The sequence below is a fragment of the Leopardus geoffroyi genome, chromosome B3, assembly GCF_018350155.1.
Source record: "Leopardus geoffroyi isolate Oge1 chromosome B3, O.geoffroyi_Oge1_pat1.0, whole genome shotgun sequence".
NCBI lineage: Eukaryota > Metazoa > Chordata > Mammalia > Carnivora > Felidae > Leopardus > Leopardus geoffroyi.
The window spans coordinates 120,082,522-120,103,823 of NC_059337.1; the positions used below are offsets into that span (position 1 = coordinate 120,082,522).

Consider the following 21,302-nt stretch of genomic DNA (forward strand, 5'->3'; position numbering starts at 1 on the left):
TCTTAATTCCACCAAAGCTTATAGGAAACCTTTTCTATTAGGAAGGTGAGCTATACGGTTGAACATTCAGGGGCTTGGGCATTGAAGGGGAGGGAAAACTAAAGAGGGGTGGTGGTGCTATGTGCTTTCACTTTGAAGGTTTCACGCAGGATGGTTAATACACACCTACCTATGCCAATCTCTGTTCCAAGTGCTGAGATACAGCAGTGAACAAGACAGACAAGGTCCCTCATTTCGTGGTTTGTATTCTAGGGATAGAGTGACTAAGGAACCACCTCCAAAATGCATAGGATGTATGGGGTTACAATTAGCTTGGAGAGAATTTGAGCAGGACGAGGGAAGATCAGGAGATGTTGCAGAAGTAAGGCTACTTGCTGATCTTCGCTGGTAAAAGGGCAGTGGGAACCTTTAGAGGTTCCTTGGGGCTGCTTCTTTGTTCTGGGGTTAGGGAGGCCGGGAAGTGACTCTTGCTTTTTTATATATATCTGAGGAACCCGAGGCTCAGGAAGCAATGTCACCTGCCCAAGGCCACTCAAGTGTAAGATAGGGCAGGCGTGTCTGCCAAGGTCCGAGTTCAAAGCCCATGCCAGACTCCTTCTCTTTGCCGGTAGTGCAGAGGTGGAAAGGCGCGGTGTCCCGGGGTCCCAGGAGAGACTGGCGCCAAGCTCGGGGCCAGCTCTGAGGAAAGGTCGGGGAGGGCGGGGCTCCGGGAGCGGCCTGGTCTCCGGACAGTCGTAGGTGCCCCGGGAGGACCGACCCAGGCCGGCAGGCAGTGCAGCGGGCTCCAAGAGCGCCCCACCGCCGCAGGCTCCCTGGCGCTGACAGGTGGGCTGAGGCCGGGGCTGGTCCGTCGGTTCCCCCCACCCGCCAGTGGTTCGCTCCGAACACCCCTCCGCGGGCGGCAGGTACCGTGGCCCGCCCCGCTTCCGGTTGTTGCCGGGCCCTATATCCGGTGTCCGCCCGCCCTCGGCTCCGCCGCCGCCGCGATGCTGTCCCGGTCACGCTGCGTGTCTCGGGCGTTCAGCCGCTCGTTGTCTGCTTTTCAGAAGGTACGGTACGGCCGGGCCGGGGCCCCGGCGGATGAGAAACGCGCCGGCGGGCCGAGGGGCAGCCTGGGGAGCTGGGGCGCGGCGCGCCGGTCAAGCCGGGCACCAAGGGCACCGGGACGCGGAGGCCGCGGACTGGGCGGCCCGGGGCCGCAGCTGCTCCCTGGGGCGTCTTGCAGAGCCCAGCGGCCCCCAGCTTTCCCCAGGCAGCCGGCGCCCCGTCCCCGGCTGCGCCCCACCCTCCGCGCCGGGGCTGAGGAGCCTCCCAGAGCCGCGCCCGTCCCGACACGAGACTCAGAGTTTGGGAGGAGGCGCGGCGGAGTCCAGACGGGATCCGGGGCCCGCCCCCTCTCTCCCGTTAGTCAGTGGGTGTTCAGCCCCGGTGGGAAGTTGAGATAGTTTGTCAGGCCCGGCTGGGACTGCGAGCCCTGGTTGTTGCATTTGCCTTTTGGAGTCATGAGATTCACCTGTCACTAGCACCCGGGCAGCTTTGAGTCTGCACTTAAAAGAAAAAGCTGTTTCTTCCCTCCTTTCATCTTGGGTGACGTCGATAATGTCTTCTTTCTCAACAGGGGAACTGCCCTCTAGGGAGACGTTCCCTGCCTGGTAAGTTGTGCCCTTGTCTTCACCTAACATGCTTTTCTCCTGGGCAGAGCAGTAAGTGAGGAAACCGGGGTGCTAATGTTTCTCCACATGATGTTCAGATATAGAGGAGTGAAACAAAGTACTGTTTCATAAGAACAGCTATCGTTTATTCATTTAGCACATAGTTACTGAGTTTCTCCTGCCTGTACTAGGTACTCCCTAGGGATGCAGCAGCTGACAGTTCTTGCCCTTCTGGAACTTCCAATCTAGGAGAAAAGACAGTGTAAATTGCTAAGCAAATGAGGGATCATGAATTTTGGTCATGTGCCGAGAAGGAAACAAATGAAGGTGGACAGAAGGGCCCTCTTTAGTAGGGGACATTAAAGCTGCAACCCAGAGGGTGTGACAGAGGCCAGTTCAGTGAAGACCAGGAGAAGGAAAGGGAATGGCATGTACAGAGACCATGAGGAAGGGAAGAGCTTGGCAGTATTTTGGCACTGGGGAAAAAAAAGGTGATTTAGCCAGAGAATTTTGGTTAAGGGAGGGAATGGTCTGAGATAGAAGATGGTGTGTGGACTATTGGAAGGAATTTAGGTTTTATCCCAATAATTTTTTTTTTAATTTATTTTAATTAGTTCATGTGCTTTTTTTTTTTTTTTTTCTTTTTTTTTTTCAACGTTTATTCATTTTTGGGACAGAGAGAGACAGAGCATGAACGGGGGAGGTGCAGAGAGAGAGGGAGACACAGAATCGGAAACAGGCTCCAGGCTCCGAGCCATCAGCCCAGAGCCCGACGCGGGGCTCGAACTCACGGACCGCGAGATCGTGACCTGGCTGAAGTCGGACGCTTAACCGACTGCGCCACCCAGGCGCCCCCCAATAATTTTTTATACGCCTGGCATAAATGTTTGTTGAATGAGTTGATCCTATTGTGAGCTTTCTGTGTGCCAGGCATTGTTCTGAGTGCTTTCTGCACATTTTGCAGTTAATCATCAAGAAACAATAAAAGAGGTATTCTCTTTTACAAGTGCATAACCCAAGAAGGGGTAAGTGCCTTCACCAAGGTCACTTGGCCAACTATTGGTTAAGCCAGGTCTACCTGACTCCTCAGCCTCAACTCTTAACCCACCATGTTGTCGCTCACTCATGTGCTCAACAGATGAATTATTGAGTTCTTACTACATGCCAGGCACTGTGCTAAGTGACAGGGATACCCTCCAGAATCTTAAGGCTAGCTGGAGAGACAGCAAATATGCATTTATGCACACGTAAGGACACAATTACATTGTGATGACTATGAACGAGAAGTCCAGGGTGTAATGAAAGGGTGGGATGTAGCCCGGCTTGGGAAGGTGGAGAGTGTGGTGAGAATGTCACTAAAGGCTTCCCAGAAGAAGTGACATTTACACCAAGTCTTAAAGAATACATAGCAGTTGGCCAAGAGAACAATATTACAGGCAAAGGGAATTGCTTGTGCAAAGGTTTTCAGGCAGGAAGGGACTTAACCGGTCACAGGAATGGAAAGGAAGTCTGTCTGGCTGCAAAGATAGGGAGGGCTGTACAGTTCAGGGATGTGTAAAGTTTTTGGACTTCATCCTAAGAGTCCTGAGAACATAGGCACCTAGCAGAGTGAGCTTGTAGTGGACTCTCAACAATAAATATTCTTTTAAACTAGGAATCCCAAAAGTAAACATTTTCCCCATTTATAGACTGGCAGGACAATGGAAAGAACCTTGTACTTGGGGTTTGCGTTGTGTCCCAAGGCTTCACCTTGGGCTAGTTACTTAAACCTCCAGAAACCCTACTTATGTATGAAATGGGAATAATGACAGACGGTCGTTCTACTTCAGGGAGGTGTGAGACATGAAGATCAAAATGAGGTCATTTATGTGAAAGCTTTTTTTTTTTTTTTTTTTAAATTAGCATGAGAAGGCGAGGGGGCAGAAAGCGAGAGAATGTTAAGCAGCCTCCATGCATAGTGAGGAGCCAGATGCGGGGCTCAATCCCATGACCCTGGGATTATGGTCTGAGTCAAAATCAAGAGTCAGATTGCTCTGATGGCTCAACCAACTGAGCCATCCACGTGCCCCTGTGAAAGCTTTTGGTAAACCCTAAAGCACTGTATAAATGAGACTTGCTATAGGATGAACTCTAAATTGGACTCAGGGTTCCAAAACTCTGTATGAGCTGTTGGTTGTTCTAGCTCAAAGATATGCTGTACTTGGGATTTGTACCGCAGAGGCATTGACTGCTGAACAGAGAAGTGACTTACTTGACTCTGAAACCTTGGAGATTTGGGGGAGGAGGGGGCACAAGAGAGTGCTGTTTCCCATTTGGTGTCTCCTGAGCCCATGGTTTGGAAAGAATTGTTAATAGATCTGAAGGAAATAAGAGCTATGAAAGAATTTGTTAGGGGAGGCAGCTGTACTGTAGTAACTAGTTGTCAGTTGGGGAAGTGCCGTTATCTGTGATAAGGACAACTGGTGGGGCAGAAAGGGGCTCCAACCTTGTTGAGTCTGACCAGAGGGGAAGACCTCAGGGAGATCACAGGAAGACAATAAACTGAAATGAGGGACAGTGATTTGCTTGGTACTGGGGCAAACTGGAGACCCTGAACCTAAAGTAGCCCAGTCTTTGCTACTAGAGTTTGGGTAGTAAGATTTCCAGTTTCATGCATTATAAGTAACCAGGGAAACAGAAACCCAGACCAAACATTCCCACTGCTTCTCAGATTAGGCTATGTGTAGTCACAAGAGAAGCCATTATGTGTCTTTCTCAAGCTTCAGTTATATTTGAACACTTGGGGAGTAGGGAGGTTTTATTGTGAAAATATGTAAGGATAATGGAAGTTTATGAATTTTAAGGTAAATAAGATGATGAAACTACTTCCAGCTTTGCCCTTAGAATTCTCCCCTTTCCTCTTCAAACATACACCCACTCTCAACCCCACATACCTGTTGCTCTCTGCCATTGAGAAGCAGGACTCTTTTGATAAAGATTATATTGGTGCCTACATTTGATCTTGCTCTATCTCAGCATTAGGAGGTGAACAGACTTTTCCATTCCCAGCAGGTAACCTGTATAAGATAAGAGTTGTTGGTTAAGAGTTGTTTTGTTTCTTGCAGGGGTCTCCTTATGTCAGGGACCAGGTTACCCTGACAGCAGGAAGATTGTGTAAGTATCACTGGGGAGCACAAATGTGTGACCACAGGGTATTTAAGACTCTAGTTCTAAATTTGACCATCTGCTTTCTTCACTGGCTTCGAAGCCTAGCTATCAAGGTGGTTATGTTGAGTCTCTAGACCTAATCTTCTTGTTGATTTATGACGTGTGATATACCTTGAGCTTCAGCCTCATGTCCAGTGCTGGCCCGAGAGTGTGGTTGTCCTCAGGTGTTTAGATTATAAAGAAAGTGAAATTGGAACCCTCTCTTTGTGGGAATAAATACACAAGGGTACCCATAAGTATTCTGGTTGGATACAGATGCTGCCGAAGGGCTGGAGGTTAACATTTATTGTGGAGATTTAGAGCATCCTCTTGGTAGCATAGTATTCATTTTTGAAACAGTAAAAGCAAAAGACTAGTCAGTTGAGGCCTGGGACTTTGACTGCTTCGGAGGGAATGCTATTATTGCGTAATGCAGTTTGGGAAAGGCCACCCATGTGTGTTTCAGATTAACTTCTGCTTATGAATGTTGCTTAATGCCACTTTTCATGCCAAGTATTTTCAGGGTGGTGGTAAGAGGATGCTCTCTAGTTATCGGTTAAACAGCTATCAAGCTACTTTCTGTCTAGGGAGAGTCTTTAAAATGAAGGGTCAGCAGATTAATTCCTTCTTCACCATGCATCACAATGGGATTTTCTTTTCAATTGAGAAAATGATGCACTTAGTACTAAAAGAATGAATTTCTGAGGTTTTTTTGGAGGGCAGTTGACATTCATGAGTCTTTGAACTGTGTATTTTTTGATCTAGCAATTCCATTTCTAAGAATCTATACTAAAGAACTCCTGGTATACCCAGATTTCTCTCAAAATGGGCAAACAACACGGGGTTGGTTAAGCTGTCATGTTAACACGTTCACACTATGATAAGTGGGAGAATGCAGGTTATAAAATGGTTCTGTATTTTTACTGTACTTTTTTTTGCTGTTTCCAAATATTCTACAGTGAACATATAATACATTTTGTTTCTTTTTTTTAAGAGAGCATGAGCAGGGGAGGGATGGAGAGGTGGAGAGAGAGGGAATCCCAAGCAGGCTCCACACCATAAGCTGAGAGCCCGACATGGGACTCAGTCTTACAAACTGTGAGATCATGACCTGAGCCGAAACCAAGAGTCAGACACTTAACCAGCTAAGCCACCTAGATGCCCTTCATCTACAATTTAAATGAAAATTGGAACAACCACAAATTTCTATGCAATATATACAACAAATTACCGTCTGAAAGTAAATTGTTTTTCAAAAAAACACTAAAATTTCAGGGGTGAGATCACCTTGTCTTATAACTGTTTTTGTGTTGTCTTTTGTCTGTTTTCTGTGAATAAGGTACCCACTTTATTTTAAAAATCCTTTCGTCATAAAACATTTTGATTTTTCATGATTCAGAAGTGGTCTTGCAGTGCCACCAAGTTCCTTTTCCTGGAGACAGCCAGTGCTCCAGGTTCTTGAGTGTTCTCACGGAGCAGTCTCTGCAGTTGCACATTACCCACCAGTTCTGTCCCGTGAACGTGTGCTTACACATGGTTATAGACTTTATGCAGATCACTTTGTGTTCTGTGCTTTTTCAAAAAATAACATACATTTTCCTCTTGATTCCACATAGATCTTATAGTTATTTTGACATTACAAAAGTAGAAATGTCAAAAGGCAACTTAGGAGCGCCTGGGTGGCTCAGTTGGTTAAGTGTCCAACTTCGGTCCAGGTCATCTCATGGTCTGTGAGTTCGAGCCCCATGTCAGGCTCTGTGCTGACAGCTCAGCCTGGAGCCTGCTTCAGATTCTGTGTCTCCCTCTCTCTCTGCCCCTCCCCTATTCGTGCTCTGACTCTCTCTCTCTCTCTCTCTCTCTCTCTCAATGATACATATTAAAATAAATAAATAAAAACAAAAGGCAACTTAAATCTGTTTTTCGTATCATAAAGGTGCTTGTTGTAGAATATTCAAACAGTCCTGAAGTGTAGAAAGTGAAAGTCCCCATCGGTCCTAGTCATTCTCCCCAAATGTATATGTGTGTTAACAGATAACCATGGATACCATATATATCTACATGTCCCACTCTCTAAAGTTAACCACTCTTATTGCTTTCGTGCATATAAGGTGATCTCATTCTCTAGTTTACATTATATGAAGGTAGTGCCATATTGGAAAATACCTTGGTCTTTTGAGGTTCTTCTTGAGTGGGTCCAGAATGGACCAGTGTGCTGCCTCTTAGCAGGAGAACAGACTAAGAGATATCTTAGGACTTTTTTGGTGGTTCTGCCCCTGCCCCCACCCTTGGCCCATAACATCTTGTTTTAATACCGAGTTAACTGTGTCATCTTGCTGCCTTATCTGATCTCGGTCTGTAATCCTGCAGACAAAAATTTCATTGTTTGTGGCACAATGGCACGTACTTTATCTTAGGTGGATTTGGTTAAGAAAAAACCTAATCAGGAAGCCAGTTCCTTTTGGTGGGTGTGCAAAGGACCAAGATGCTTATCTTTTCCTTCACTGAACCAAATGTAAGGCTCTATTTTGTGAGACCTGACGTTTCACTTCAGCACAGGGTTCTGGACTCACCTGAGGAGCTTACTTCTTAGGGCACCCAAATCATCTGGGCTCTGCCATAGACCTGCTGAGTCATAATCTCTGGGGATGGGACCTGGACACGTATGCTTTGAAAAAGTTCCCCTAGGTGACACTGATGGACACCCCTGGCTGAGAATCACTGATTTAAAGGGAAAGTGATCCATGGTGCCTTATCTAGACTAAGATGTGAGTGGTTCACCTGCTAAAGGAGCTTACTTTTTTTATGTTTTTTCTGTAGTATTAACAACAGTAGTGTCTTCAGTGTTCGCTTCTTCAGAACTACAGCTGTGTGCAGTAAGTACCAGCCTTCAATTCCCTGCCTGCTTGGGAATGGCGTTTTAATGGGAAGAGCAACAATGGAGTTTAATTAAAACGGAAATATATGGACTCCATGTGATTTTTCTTTTTTGCTCTTTTCCTAGAGGATGATGTGATTACAGTCAAAACCCCAGCGTTTGCAGAATCTGTCACAGAGGGAGATGTTAGGTGGGAGAAAGGTAAGATTTCAGGCCTTACTCGTTTCTTAAGTTTAAATGCTTTATAAAGTTGTCATTGCCCTCCCCCTCTCCCTGCCTCAGTAATTGGGCTCCTTTCTTCTTATTACGTGCAGTGTAATTTTTCCTGACCCTATAGGAAAAGGGTCTTTTAACACACCTGTCAAAAGGGATTTTGTGGCTATTAGAGTCCTTCCCACTTAACAGGCAGCCTTTGACTGTCTTTTCAGCTGTTGGAGACACTGTTGCAGAAGATGAAGTGGTTTGTGAGATTGAAACTGACAAGGTAGGCTTGTCCTATATTAGTGTAATCTTCCATGCTCTCCCCCTTGGTTTATTAACCTAATTAAAAAAAAAAAAAAACACAACAGGGACTTAATTGTTGTTTAAAGATAATTTTTAACTTGCTTTAACCTCCATTGTTAAAGTGTTGGAATAGCTCATTAAAAAGAAAAAAAGTCTTAAAAGTTTATTTTTGGATTGTTCTCAGTATATGTATTATGTACGTTAGTGGCTTTAGTTTTGTGTGTGGTGGGGGGAGGGGGTGGTGGTGCACACACGTGTTCCTGCACTTGTGTGTTCCTGCACTTGTGCTTGGGCATGAGATGTTTGGATTTTTTTTTTTTTTTTTTGGTATCACTTGGAAACACATTAACTGAACATTGCTTTAATGTTTCTGTGAAAGGACAAAGGGTGAATCTTCACAATAGCATTGACTCTTCATTACTCTGAGAGTGTGGCCTTGGTGTTTCTATGTGCAGAGTCTTGTATATCTGTTTTGCAACTGTTGTGACTCATATTGGAGATTCTAGACAATTAAATTTCTAATGCTGAGTAAAAATTTGAACTCTTTCCCCATCTCTCCTTGTTTTCCAGACATCTGTGCAGGTCCCATCACCAGCAAATGGCGTGATTGAAGCGCTTTTGGTACCTGATGGGGGAAAAGTAGAAGGAGGCACTCCTCTTTTCACGCTCAGGAAAACTGGCGGTAAAGAAGTTCTCCTGGTTGTCAAGGTCTCCAGTGTTCCCCCTTGGAATTGGGGCTGAGCATAATGTACTAATTCCTTGATACCTCAAAGACTATTTGGCATTCCGGCTGCTGTTAGTTGAGGGACTAAGGTGATATTTATATAGTGGGCACTTTAAATATCAAGTTCTAGAAGAAAGGGGTATTTTAAAAAAAACTTGTAATAACTCTTCTTTCCGTGTATTTTTTTATGCTAGACCTTTTCTTAAACATATAATAGAATGAAGAAGATTCTAAAGATAGTGATTTTTTTTTTTTTTTTCCTCCTCCCCAGCCCTGGCACCAGAATCACATGGGGGTTTTAAAATAAGACAAATGCCTAGACTCCATGGTCCAGGGATTCTGATATATGAAATCTGGTGTTAACAGATCCTGGCTATTATAGTTTGTTTTTGGGTGTTTTTAATGCTCTCCAAGTGATTCTGATACAAAGCCAGGGCTGAGAGCCACTGCTCTACTAAAGTGAGAAGAAATAATATTTCATGGTGTCTATTCTGGAGAATTCAGTGTGTTTTTTCCACCTGTGTTTTCTCATAACATTTGTAGGGAGGGTTGCTCTTTCCCTTGGGAAGAAATGAGAAACAAGAAAATGAATTATATGGGACCTTACAGTCAGTATGAGGGGTTAGAAAAGAAAATAACTGGTTTTCTGATTCTTTGTTAAATGCTGTGACTGCTAACGTCTATTTCTTTCTCATTAACAATAGAGTTAAGTAGAGAGATGGTAGATTACATCCTTGAGATTAATCAGGCTGAGACCAGGCTGGGATAATGTGTGGTAGAAGGCTAGGGAATAAGATCGATTCTTCCAGTTGAAGAATTCTATCTCTTTATCATTTCTTGAAAAGAATGTTCTTCTAATTTACATATGAAACCAGATATGTACAGTTGGATAAACTCAAAATACACACTTAATTTAAAGTTGTGAGTTTATGGTTTGGCCACCTCATTGATTTATGAGCATGATGCTAGATGAAACGCTCTGAACTCTTTAAGTCTGAGTGAGCCTTTATTTTAGACTTTTATTTTTTAATAGTTCGGAGTATTCTTCCACACATGATGTTAAAGTAGAAGATGAGACTGTCAGTATTCCTGTAACTAGAAATGTGTTGCTTTCATGTGTTTGTATTAGCTAGCATCTTCAATTGCCTGGATTTCTTTTGCTTGGAAGTTTATATTGCCATAGGCTTAGTAGGTGCTGTGAAAGTACTTGCTAAATTTGACCAGCAGTCAATACATGTGAAATCAGGAAGGCAGCTGAATTAAGTCAGTTATGTAATGTAGGACATCCAGGAGTGCTGGGAAATGGAAGGATAGGGCCTCATATCATTGTGTGCATTTCATACTGCCTTGTATATATGGCAGATGCCCAGGTAGAATGTGTCAAGTGATTCGAGATAGAGCTTTCGCTGCTCAACCTTGCTTAGTGTCTGATTTGGTTGCTTTTCGTTCCAGACAACGCCAATGGCCTCTGTTTTTGTTTTTCAGCTGCTCCTGCTAAGGCCAAGCCACCAGAAGCTCCTGCTGCTGCAGCCCCAAAAGCAGAGCCTACAGCATCGGCAGTTCCTCCTCCCCCTGCAACATCCATACCCACTCAGATGCCACCAGTGCCCTCACCCTCACAACCTCTCGCTAGCAAACCGGGTAAGCCTTCACCTCCCACGTGTCTCTGTGTGGGAGAAGAACATCTCATCTGATGTCATGTTCCCTCATAGGGCAGAATCTGAGACTAATCATGGCTCTGAACAGGCTCTGTTGACTGCTTTGTAGAAGGAACTGTAGACTTTGTATCAGAAGACCTGGATTTGGATCCCAGCTTTTTGTTTACAGCTGTGTGACCTTAGGGTAGTTACTTAACTTCTCTGAGCAGATCATTCACTTGTGAAGTGGGAATGGTCCTAGTACACCTCAGAATATCTTCAGGATTAAGGGACAATACAGTATGAAAGCACTGCCACTTAGTAAATGTTATTCTGATTTTCTGATGCAGCTGTACCTTCCCTTCATTTTCAGTGTCTGCAGTAAAACCCACTGCTGCCCCTCCAGTAGCTGAGCCAGGAGCTGGCAGAGGTCTGCGTTCAGAACATCGGGTAAGCCTCTGGGGACCACTTCCAGGAAGAGGCAGGGGGCAGTGTTGAGATTAGTGGAGTGCAGGCCCTGTGGTGCCTACCTTTGAACGGCCGACAGCTCATGGAAATTGAGTTTAGGAAGTGATGTATTCACAGTCACATAACAGTCAATTGATAGGACTAGATAAAACCTAAAGTCTTCTGAACATTTACTTGTCCAGTGGTTTTTTTCCCCACTGTGTTGTGCTACCGCTGAAACGCCTTGGTTGAGTGAAATATTTGCAGGAGACGGGAGCTTACTGATGTGTGCCCTCCCTCCCACAGTAACACACACTGTAGAGAGGTGGTTTGGTGAGCTCTGTTCCTGCCCCTCAGGGATGCTTAGCTGAAGGCTACATAGTAATAGTAGCTACTAGCGGTGGACATAAAACCTCAAGGAAGTATGGTCAAGAGTGTGGGTTCCCCTGCCTGAGAATACCGTCTAAAAATACTGTCGCCTCAAAGTTTGTTGCTTGTGTTTCCATTCCACAGTAACTATTCTCATGCAAGTCTTTATCACCAGAAATTGCCCATTCTGTCGTGATTCTTGGGCTGGCTAGCCCTACACCACACTCTTCCTTTTCATAAATTGGTTTTGGTTTTTAAATCAAACCATTTCCTGAGCCTCCATTCTTGGTCAAATGCAGGCACATCTGAGTGAGTAGTTTTTCTCTGGGTCTCCTCTCATTCTTGCTCAGAGGAACAAAGCCACCACAGGCAAGAGAAAGCCTGGAGCTCTTGTGCTTTATTACTATAGTCCTTGACCATCCAGTCCTTGTAAGCTGAGTGCTCCCTTGGACCGAGCAGGGAGGGTTTGATCCAGAGAGACCAAGTTGTCAATACTTGTCCCACTTTCAGGAGAAAATGAATAGGATGCGGCAGCGCATTGCTCAGCGTCTGAAGGAGGCCCAGAATACGTGTGCGATGCTGACTACGTTCAATGAGATCGACATGAGGTGAGCGCTCTAATCCCTATCTCCTTTTCCTTGGAGAACACTTGAACTTGCCCCAGCCCCTCCCTAGTGCTGATTCCAAAACTAACAGCAAGAAGAGGGATCCCTTTGCACTGTTTGTTGACTGACACAAGAAGTAACCCATCAGTTTCATTCTCTAATTGCCTGCCTCTGTGACTTAAAAAACTGGGCCTTTTATACCTGAATCTTGTGACGTCTGCTAAATGAGGCTGATGATGGTGTTAAACTCTGATGACCTGATAACTGGTGTTGAGTTGCCAAGTAGAGATAGGGCAACCACGCCAGTGAGGCTTATGTCTGGGCCTACCCTGGAGACAAAGAGCCACTTGACTCCCGCTCAGAGCCAGGGCGCTGCACCCTGCTTCTTTCTCACGGCGACTGCTCCTTAAGTGCACTTCTAGGCAACTCAGACTGGGTGGTAGAAAGGCATAGGCTTGTCTTTGCTTTCACCTTTACCAGCTTTGATAAAGAAATGAAAAGGTTTTGTTTTGTTTTGTTTTTAAAGTAAAAACCTCAGAATGATAACCAAAGGGACAATTTAATATAACCATTTCTATGGTGAGCTGTTGACTCACCCGTTTTCTTCAAGGTTTTGATGTATACAAGTGTCAGCACTGTGGGGAAGACAGTGTGTTAAATTTTGCAGTATTTGAGCACTTACTGTGTACAAGATGCTATACTGTATTTGAAGGGCATACAGGGATAAGGGAAAAAGAGCCCTACCCTTTTAGAGCTTACCATGTGGTTTAGATAAACACAAAGTAAAATCTAGAAAAAGAAGCATCAGAAGAGTACAAAAACTATGAGGTGGAGAGAATGAGAGTATTTGTTTTTGAGGTATAGGGCAGAGATGGGGTGGGGAGGGTCAGGCAATACTTGGAGGAAAGATTTTTTTTTTTTTTTTTTTTAATGTTTATTTTTGAGATGGAGCATGAACAGGGGAGGGGCAGAGAGAGAGAGAGAGAGAGGGAGACAGAATCCGAAGCAGGCTCCAGGCTCTGAGCTATCAGCACAGAACCTGATGCAGGGCTCAAACCCACAAACCATGAGATCGTGACTTGAGCCAAAGTCAAACACTTAACTGACTGAGCCACCCAGGTGGCCCTGAGATTTTTTTTTTAAGATTTTATTTTTGGTGGAGGCGCCTGGAGCTCAGTCAGTTGAGCACTTGACTCTTGATTTCGGCTCAGGTCACAACCTCATGGTTTGTGAGTTCAAGCCCTGCATCAGGCTCTGTGCTGACAGTGAAGAGCCTGTTTGGGATTCTTTGTGTCTCTCTCTCTCTTCCCCTCCCTCCCGTGTGCTCGCTCTTGCTAGCTCTCTCAAAATAAGTAAACTTAAAATATATATTATATAATATATATATATAATATATTATATAATATATATATAATTTTAATCTCTACCCCGTGTGGGGCTTGAATTCACAACCCTGAGATCAAGAGTTGTATACTCCACCAGTTGAGCCAGCCAGGCGCCCCAGGAAAGAGATTTTTAATAGGTCTTAAGATCAGCTAGCATTTTGACACAAGTAATATTGGGGGGAGGGTCATTCCAGATGTTGTAAACAAACAATATGGACCTGACACAGGAAGTACAGGATACATTTGAGAAATACCTGATGTCAGGAATGTGTGGGAAAGAATGGGAAAGGAAGTCGGATCCATACTTTGGAATGTTTTGAATGCCAGGGGTAAAAGTTTATATTTAATTCAGGAGGAAAACCATGAAGTCTTCAGGTCATGTCTTTGCTGCTTTTTATTCTAAGTGTTTACTAACCTACTTTTCATTAGGGGAAGTTGTTTTCTTTTGAAGGGATCTGAAAAACATAGAGAAGGGAGTGATGTATTGACAGTGCGCTGTGGCATTGTTCCCAGAGTAGGGCTCTGTGGCTTATTTCACTAGATGTTTTCCATTCTGTCGTGAAGCTTCCTACAAAGACTGGATATCATTCAAGCAAAAGATTTCTCTCCTTCCTATCCGTAGGACACAGGGAAGGGCCTTAACTACTGAATCACAAAGGCTGCAGCTTATGTTTCAGTGCATTAGGGCCAGATTGTACACAAATTGAATTGGACTTTGAAATTCTACCTAATTCCTTAAGACAAAACATGTAAATATTTGTGGCCTTGAAAGATGCAGTTGGCCCAACAGCTTTGATGGGAAGGTAAGTGCAGTAGCTGGATCACCTTTCAGCAGCTAATCGAGGTGTCACTTAACAGTGGCCTGGGGTCTCACTGCAGTCAGTAATGTGGTTTAGATCGAGTGCCCTTTGGGTCTTGTGCTGATCAGCTACCCATGAGGGGCCTTTCTGAGGCCTTCTCCTCTACCCTGTTGTCCCAGCCCCTGCCTCCAAGGGCAGAGCTCTGAAATAGAAACTGCTTAATGACCAGACAATAGCATTTGGGCAGGTTTGAGAGCAGAGATGTTTATCACATCTCTTTCCCTCTTCTGCAGCTCTTGTGTCTTGGGAACCAGTAATGTCTTTAGGGTGGTAATTCTAGCACTAAATAAGGTTAGACTCAGGAAAACAAACATTTAAACCCAATCAGGCCCCCTAGGAAAACTTCCTTTTTCAAAGGCAAACAGTCTGAAGAGGGAGTTAAAGTTATACCATCTTCTTTGGTGCTAATGTCAAATTAGGCCATTATAGGGAGAAAGGGAAAACTGAGCGTTTAGGCTTGAGATAAAGTTCAATTCAATTTCCATCATGGAACTGTATTCCGATAAATATTGAGGTTTCTGCAACAAAATAATGGGAAAATCATTTCCCACTAACTGCGGTATGTATGTGGTACACATCTGTGGAGAAATGAACAAAGACTGTTTACGTTGTAAAGGCTTCTCAGAAGGCCCTGCTGCTTGTACTCTAAAAACTTAGGTCCACACATCTCCAGTTTTCTAAATACCAAGGAAACCACATCCATTAAACTGATATTAAGGACAAGGGCTATGTCTTTATTATATTTGTATCTTGATGTCCAGCCTTGTCCCTTTCATGTGGTGGGTGTTGGCACCTGTTTGAAGGAACAGTATATGGAACTGCTAACTCTGGGGGGTGAAGAAGAAATCTATTGACTTTCCCGTGAGCCTAAGAGGACACTGGACTCTACCTGACCGTATATAGTCATGGATGCTTTTGCTCACATGGAGCCCAAACACCTGTGGAGGTTTTTGTTTTTGTTTTGTTTTTTGTTTTCATTATTTAGGAGACTGGAAGAGAGAGGGTCACAAGGAAGTCATAATCAAGTTTGTTGTGGATTTTGGGGACATAATTGTAACAAAAAGAATATTATTTATTTTATAGACTGTGTTTATGCTTAAAACAATTTTTCTTCAGAGTAGAGAGCTCATGATTTTAGTGTAGCTAGAAATCATGTTCCTATCCAGTCAAGGATGTTGGTATGCTGCGTGATCTCTTGATCATATTACCTGTCACTAAATTTGTGATTTCTGGAACAGGAAGGAGCCCCATAAGGGACTTAACCTACCTTAAAGACTGGACTGATTCTTTTGATTCCAGGTTTTGTAAAGGAACAAGGTAATTATATTGACCTCCGCTGGACTATTTCAAAACTTGAACTTAGGTAGATGGTCCAGAGTAAAGGAAAAATGTTTACCCAGTTGTGTACACGGAGTTAGAAGCTGGTATGAAATCAAAATAAAGGCTTTGTGGTCACTTTGTTTTGTGATGTGTTTTTGCAGTAACATCCAGGAGATGAGGGCTCGGCACAAAGATGCTTTTCTGAAGAAACATAACCTCAAACTAGGCTTCATGTCGGCATTTGTGAAGGCCTCAGCCTTTGCCTTGCAGGAGCAGCCTGTTGTAAATGCAGGTGAGTTTGTGGTGGCCGGACTCCAAGAGGTCCTGGGAGATGTGTGCAGGAACACAGACTGCTCCCACACGCACAGAAAGATGGGGGCCAACAGACCAAGACTCTTTCATACCTGTGAAAACATGAGTGTCTTTCCCCAGAGACTTCTTGGTTCACCCTCCTGAAATGGTGTCATGATTATTTCCACCTCCCCCGCTCCCCCAAGCTGGACAGAATGGTTTCTCCTCCCAGTTCATAGTTTGGCAACTGCTCTGCCATCAGGCAATTCTGAGCAAGCCCAGTTTTCCAGGCTTCTCATGTCAGGGTGGAAGCTTATATTCTGTCTAGCACCAGCCTTCCCACGGACCCTGGCATCTTGTGGCCTATCACACTTGGCATAGGTTCCAGGGTGACCTTTGGTTTCTGGCCACTGAACCTCACTGGTAGGCCTTGGGCTTGGCCCCTCTTTCATGGACTTGGTGCTCATTTTCCTTACTTTCTGCTCACCTACGTCATTGAAATGTTGATCTAACAAGCAGTTCTTTCCTATTGAGATGCTTCTCTGTTCCCTGGAAGATTGGAGAGGGGATAGTGACACTTTTGCAATCCTCAGCAGTGCCAAGGGTCCCTAAAGATCTAGAAATAGAAACCCTAGTCCCTTTCATTGAGTGGTGTACTTTTAGGTAGGTAGAGGGGTGTCTTTGCTTTGCCCAGATGTGTCCCTCCTTATTTGTTCCATTCCTCTCATGCTTTCCTGATTGGCTCTCCATCCCTTTCTTCTGCCTGCCCGGACATGTAGGCAATTCTCAGAGTTCTCTTGGCCTCTTTCTCACGTTACATGCTTTTCCTTGGTGGTTTTCTAACAACACAACCATAGACTTGCTATGGAAAAGATTCCCAAGCTTGTGTTTTCTCAGCCCTAGACCTAGATTTTTCAGCTGCCAGTTTGCTATTTTCCACTACCCTGCTTCCTCCCGAGCCTCCTAGAAAGAGGCCTCCCTCACCTCTTGGGAGAGTAGGCGGTGGAACCAGCGGCCCGCCCACCCCTCCTTTTGCTAATTTGCCTTTCTGGGAGCACTTTGTAAACCCCAGCCCTTGTCTGTTAAGGGAGGGCTTGGGCAGAGCTGGTGAAAAAGAAGCCAGTGCATACCTATCCCACGTGAGCCGGTGTACTGAGCCCTTCTGAGGGCTCCCCCCAAAACGGACACTCGTGTGGTCAGGCTCAGTCAGGGTCATCGGGAGATGTTACGATCGATGGGTTGGCACATTGGTTACAGCTGGAGTAAGAGGAATCTGCTGCCTGTGGTGTGGTTTTCAGGCGGCTCAGCCAACAGTGTACCAAGCAGTGCGGATTTTTACCCTATTAATGCAGTTATTTCCATATTAGCCTAGGCTTGGGGAGTTGTATGTAACGTGTGTTCTCTCTCGTAGTGATTGACGACGCAGCCAAAGAGGTGGTGTATAGGGATTATATTGACATCAGTGTTGCGGTAGCCACTCCACGGGTATGTTGGGGAAAGAGGGGGAGGCTCTGGTCTTGGACTCTGTCTGTATGAAACAGGCCCTTCGGGAGAGAACATTTTTATAATCCTGTCTTTTCAGAAGGGAGTTAGTGAAAGAGTAACCTACTTTGACCACACCACATCCTTTTCTCTTGATGTGAAGCCTAAATATTTTAAGACTCTTAATCACATGGAGTAATTAAGATACTCAATGGGGAAGGGAGACCATAAACTTGAATCCAAGGAGTCATAAAGGGTACTATTAATTTGCAACTGAAAACAGCTTTTCACTCTCATCAGGGTCTGGTGGTTCCCGTCATCAGGAACGTGGAAGCTATGAATTATGCAGATATTGAGCGAGCCATCAGTGAACTGGGAGAGAAGGTACAGTGAAAAGCAGCATGTGTGCCAGCTGCTGGGCAGGTTGGGGAGGAAGGACTGGAGAAGGCCGGGCTCCCCAGTGGGCAGTGCTCGGGGAGGTGGAGCCTCACTTTGCTCCATAAGGAGTGCCGAGCCCGAGAATGGCAGTCATCCCAGGAGCTTATGTATAGCCATCTGGCAGAGCTCAGCGTGCTCTTGTATCAGAAGATATCCTTATCAGAGGAAGAGGCCTGCTGAAGAAGGAAAAGGTTCTCGAGGCATCGTACCTTTCCTCTGGTGGAACCCTGGCCACAGGCGTCTCAGCTGAACAATAGCTAGAACTTGGACTGTTGATCTCCGCTGGGAGCCTTCTGGACTCCCTTTAGGTAAAGAGAGCTGGGTCGCACTTCCATTTCAATTATTAAATCTTCATTTTTTAGGCTCGAAAGAATGAACTTGCTATTGAAGATATGGATGGTGGTACTTTCACCATTAGCAACGGAGGTGTTTTCGGCTCGCTCTTCGGAACGCCCATCATCAACCCCCCTCAGTCGGCCATCCTGGGCATGCATGGCATCTTTGATAGGCCAGTGGCTGTGGGAGGCAAGGTAGGAACCATCCCTGCTAATGCCCTAGCAGCTAGATGATGAGGAGAGGGAATCTAACTGCTCATTATAAAAGATTCACTGCAGTTTCAGACGTAAGTTCCATTCTTAGTTTCTGATTAACAGCTAGAGCACTGATCCTCAAATTGTGGTGTGTGCATCAGCAGCATTTGGGAACTTGTTAGAAATGCAAATTCTTGGACCCTTTCCCAGACGTGATGAAACAGAAGCTGCAGGTGATTCTGACGTGCATTAAAGTGTGAGGACCGTGGTGCTGAAGAAGGCTTGCCCCTTCATCTGGAATGGTCAGCAAGCTCCATTCTCTAGGTGCTGTGGGGAGTAAGGGTACAGTTGGAAGCATGGTCCCTGCCCCGGGAACCAGAGAACAGCAATGGAGAGTCTGTGAGCTGCCGGGTTGTATGAAGGCTTAGTGGTTCTCTGGGAGTTCAGGGAATGAAGTCAAAGGTCTTGAGCTGGCCTAGAAGATACATTGGTAGGAAAATACTTCCTCGGATTCCCGTGTTTAGTACCTTTCTGGGTCACTAACTCCCTTTTGTGAATCCAAAAATCCTAGGTCTTCTCCCTTGAAAATGCTCACACACACAACTTGGCATACAATTTCAGAGCATTTAAGGATCTCTGGTTACTTTTTAAAATTGTAACCCTAAAGAAGAAACTTGAGGCTGCTAGAATTTAAGGACAAACTTTTTCTTTAGATGACAGATGAATGAAAGGGCAGAGCATATTTTTAAAAGGCACTTGTTTTCTTGGTTAAACTTTCTTGAGTCGGGGAGCTTTGCACTAAGGGTGGGCCTTGGTCTTTGAAAATATTCTAAGTATCCAGAGGCAACAACAACGGGAAAAGCTCTGGAACCGGAAACTTCTCTGTGGACTGTGCTTTCTCATCACCCCACTTCCAGTGGGGCCTCCTCTGCTCTGCTGCAGACAAACCTGTCAACTTCTCCTCCCTGCAGGTGGAGGTGCGGCCCATGATGTATGTGGCACTGACCTATGATCATCGGCTGATCGATGGCAGAGAGGCAGTAACTTTTCTCCGCAAAATCAAGGCAGCGGTAGAAGATCCCAGAGTCCTCCTCCTGGACCTTTAGGAGGAAGCCACGTACCCTACGCACCAACCATGCAGGAACTGAAAACCAGTCTTCTCCCTGTCCCCTCACGGGTCCCAGGTTGGCCTGGCGTCAGGCACATGTTGTTGGCCTCAAGCAAGGAAACCAGGGCACTATGTAACCAGCAGCCACAGGTCTCTTCTTGGTATTCTGCCAGGCTCTCCCCTTCTGTGCACCCTTCTCTTACACTCGAATATCTTCTTTAGGCTTGAGGGAGAGAGCGCCTTAATGGATGCTCATTAATATTTCCTGCCTTTCTCCCATTAGTCTTGTGCAGAGATGATTTTGCTTCTCCCCTGTGCCAGTGTACTACAATAGGGAAACCACTGGGGACCATGTGATCAAGTTTGTATCTTTTGAAAGTCTGTTCTGGGCTAGGAGGGGATGGTGTCTCCCAAGCTCGGAGCGGCCTCTGTCCTGGCTGTGCACATTCTCACTCGATTCCACCTGTGTGGAGGCATCAACCACAGGCCAAGAGGTGCTGCTTTGCTGCTTAAATGACACCTTTATTCTCCACTCTCATTGACTTCAAGATGCCTCTTCTACCTCGTTCAGGAAGCGCAGGCCAGGGGATCTGGGTAGGAGCAGGGAGAGGGCAGACCCCCCACCCCCACCCCCCCGAGGTGTATGTTGTAGAAGAGACAGGCTTGCCGTCACCCTCCATCGTAGCCCCGTTTTGGCACAGTAACACACAGCTGTGATTGTGCCAACTTTTCCAGGCTGCTCGGAACCATTCTAACACATTGTCATTTAGAACAGATTCTAGCATATCATGGCAGTGGGACGAGGTGTGGTCACAGGGCTGGAGCCAGGTGAGACTGGGGTGAGGGGGCTTCCTGTGGACTGGCTCAGATTGATTTGAGCTTGTAAATGCCATTGGTGTAAGCACTTGGCCTGAAGAGGCAGCTGTTTCTCTGTATCATGGCCCTTGGGGAGCAGGGCCTTAGCTCTTTTTCTGCAGAACACAGGTCTGGAGGACGTTGGACGGTGTGGAAACCAGCCCCAAGATGCTAATATACGGTGGGGAGACAGGCAGTGTCACCTGTGAGGCGGTGTTGCCTGTTGGGTCTGGACGCAATCATTGGAATTGCTTGGAGCTAGTTTAAATACATACTTCTTGTCATGAAAGCCACTGGGCTTCATCGCTTTGTATCCAACTGCATCCAGGCCTGAGGTTGCTGACAGTTGAGAACAGGAACCACATACTTAGTGCACAGTGCCCGTTTGGATCTGGAGCAGAGAAGCAAGGCCTGGAGGGTGGGGTGGGGGGTGGGGGGAAGGGACAGGAGCCAATACTGAGTGCCTGCAGCATCTACTATGTCTTCACTATTCAGAACTTGTAACTAAAATATTTAAAGAAACTGATTTTAAATGCAAATTAAAGGGCAAATGTTCTCAAAAGGTTCCTGCTTCTGCATTCCTTTTAGGTACCAAGGTACAAATCTCCAGCATCATGATTGTCATTGGCGCTGGAAGCCACAGCATGTCCTCTAGGTTATCCTGTGACCTCCCAGACTTAAGTTAGCACAGTACTAACAGCAGAGGGAACCCTAGCAGTCTGCCAGCCAGGAAAGTGCCTGGCCTCCTCCCAGTGAGCCCCTCCAGCCTGACAGGCCACACTCCTGAAGAGAAGTTGGTTCCCACCTTTGTGAAACCACTGCAAACACCAACAGACATTTGCATTTTTGTGGGGACTTGCAGCATTTCTGGAAGGGACTGAGGAGGTTTGGGGGCGGGAGGTAAGAACTTTATAATTTTGCATTTTGGACTTGATTGCCACATGTATACAAAGGTGTTGAGGTCAGTAAGAACAAATGAAGGTAGATTACTGGGAGGGTAAGCAGACAACCTGGGCTACAGGTGAGGGGCATAC

The 21,302-nt window shown here is 45.6% G+C and overlaps 1 protein-coding gene across 1 annotated transcript; it reads left to right on the forward strand.

Annotated features, from left to right (window-relative positions):
• The first annotated feature begins 713 nt into the window (after positions 1 to 713).
• Positions 714 to 19,821, forward strand: DLST (dihydrolipoamide S-succinyltransferase). The gene is made up of 15 exons (XM_045451516.1): positions 714 to 1,049; positions 1,619 to 1,652; positions 4,757 to 4,805; positions 7,656 to 7,711; positions 7,840 to 7,914; positions 8,142 to 8,197; positions 8,788 to 8,899; positions 10,427 to 10,582; positions 10,952 to 11,028; positions 11,905 to 12,002; positions 15,726 to 15,856; positions 17,267 to 17,340; positions 17,638 to 17,721; positions 18,138 to 18,305; positions 19,277 to 19,821. Exons 1-15 carry the CDS (start codon positions 987 to 989, stop codon positions 19,409 to 19,411), a joined length of 1,368 nt encoding a protein of 455 aa, XP_045307472.1. The 5' UTR covers positions 714 to 986; the 3' UTR covers positions 19,412 to 19,821.
• The last annotated feature ends 1,481 nt before the right edge of the window (positions 19,822 to 21,302 follow it).

Coding starts and splice junctions, on each gene's coding strand:
- DLST (XM_045451516.1), top strand. CDS start 987: ATGCTGTCCCGGTCACGCTGCGTGTCTCGGGCGTTCAGCCGCTCGTTG. Junction 11,029..11,904: donor GTCTGCGTTCAGAACATCGG/GTAAGCCTCTGG, acceptor TCCCACTTTCAG/GAGAAAATGAATAGGATGCG. Junction 18,306..19,276: donor CAGTGGCTGTGGGAGGCAAG/GTAGGAACCATC, acceptor TCCTCCCTGCAG/GTGGAGGTGCGGCCCATGAT.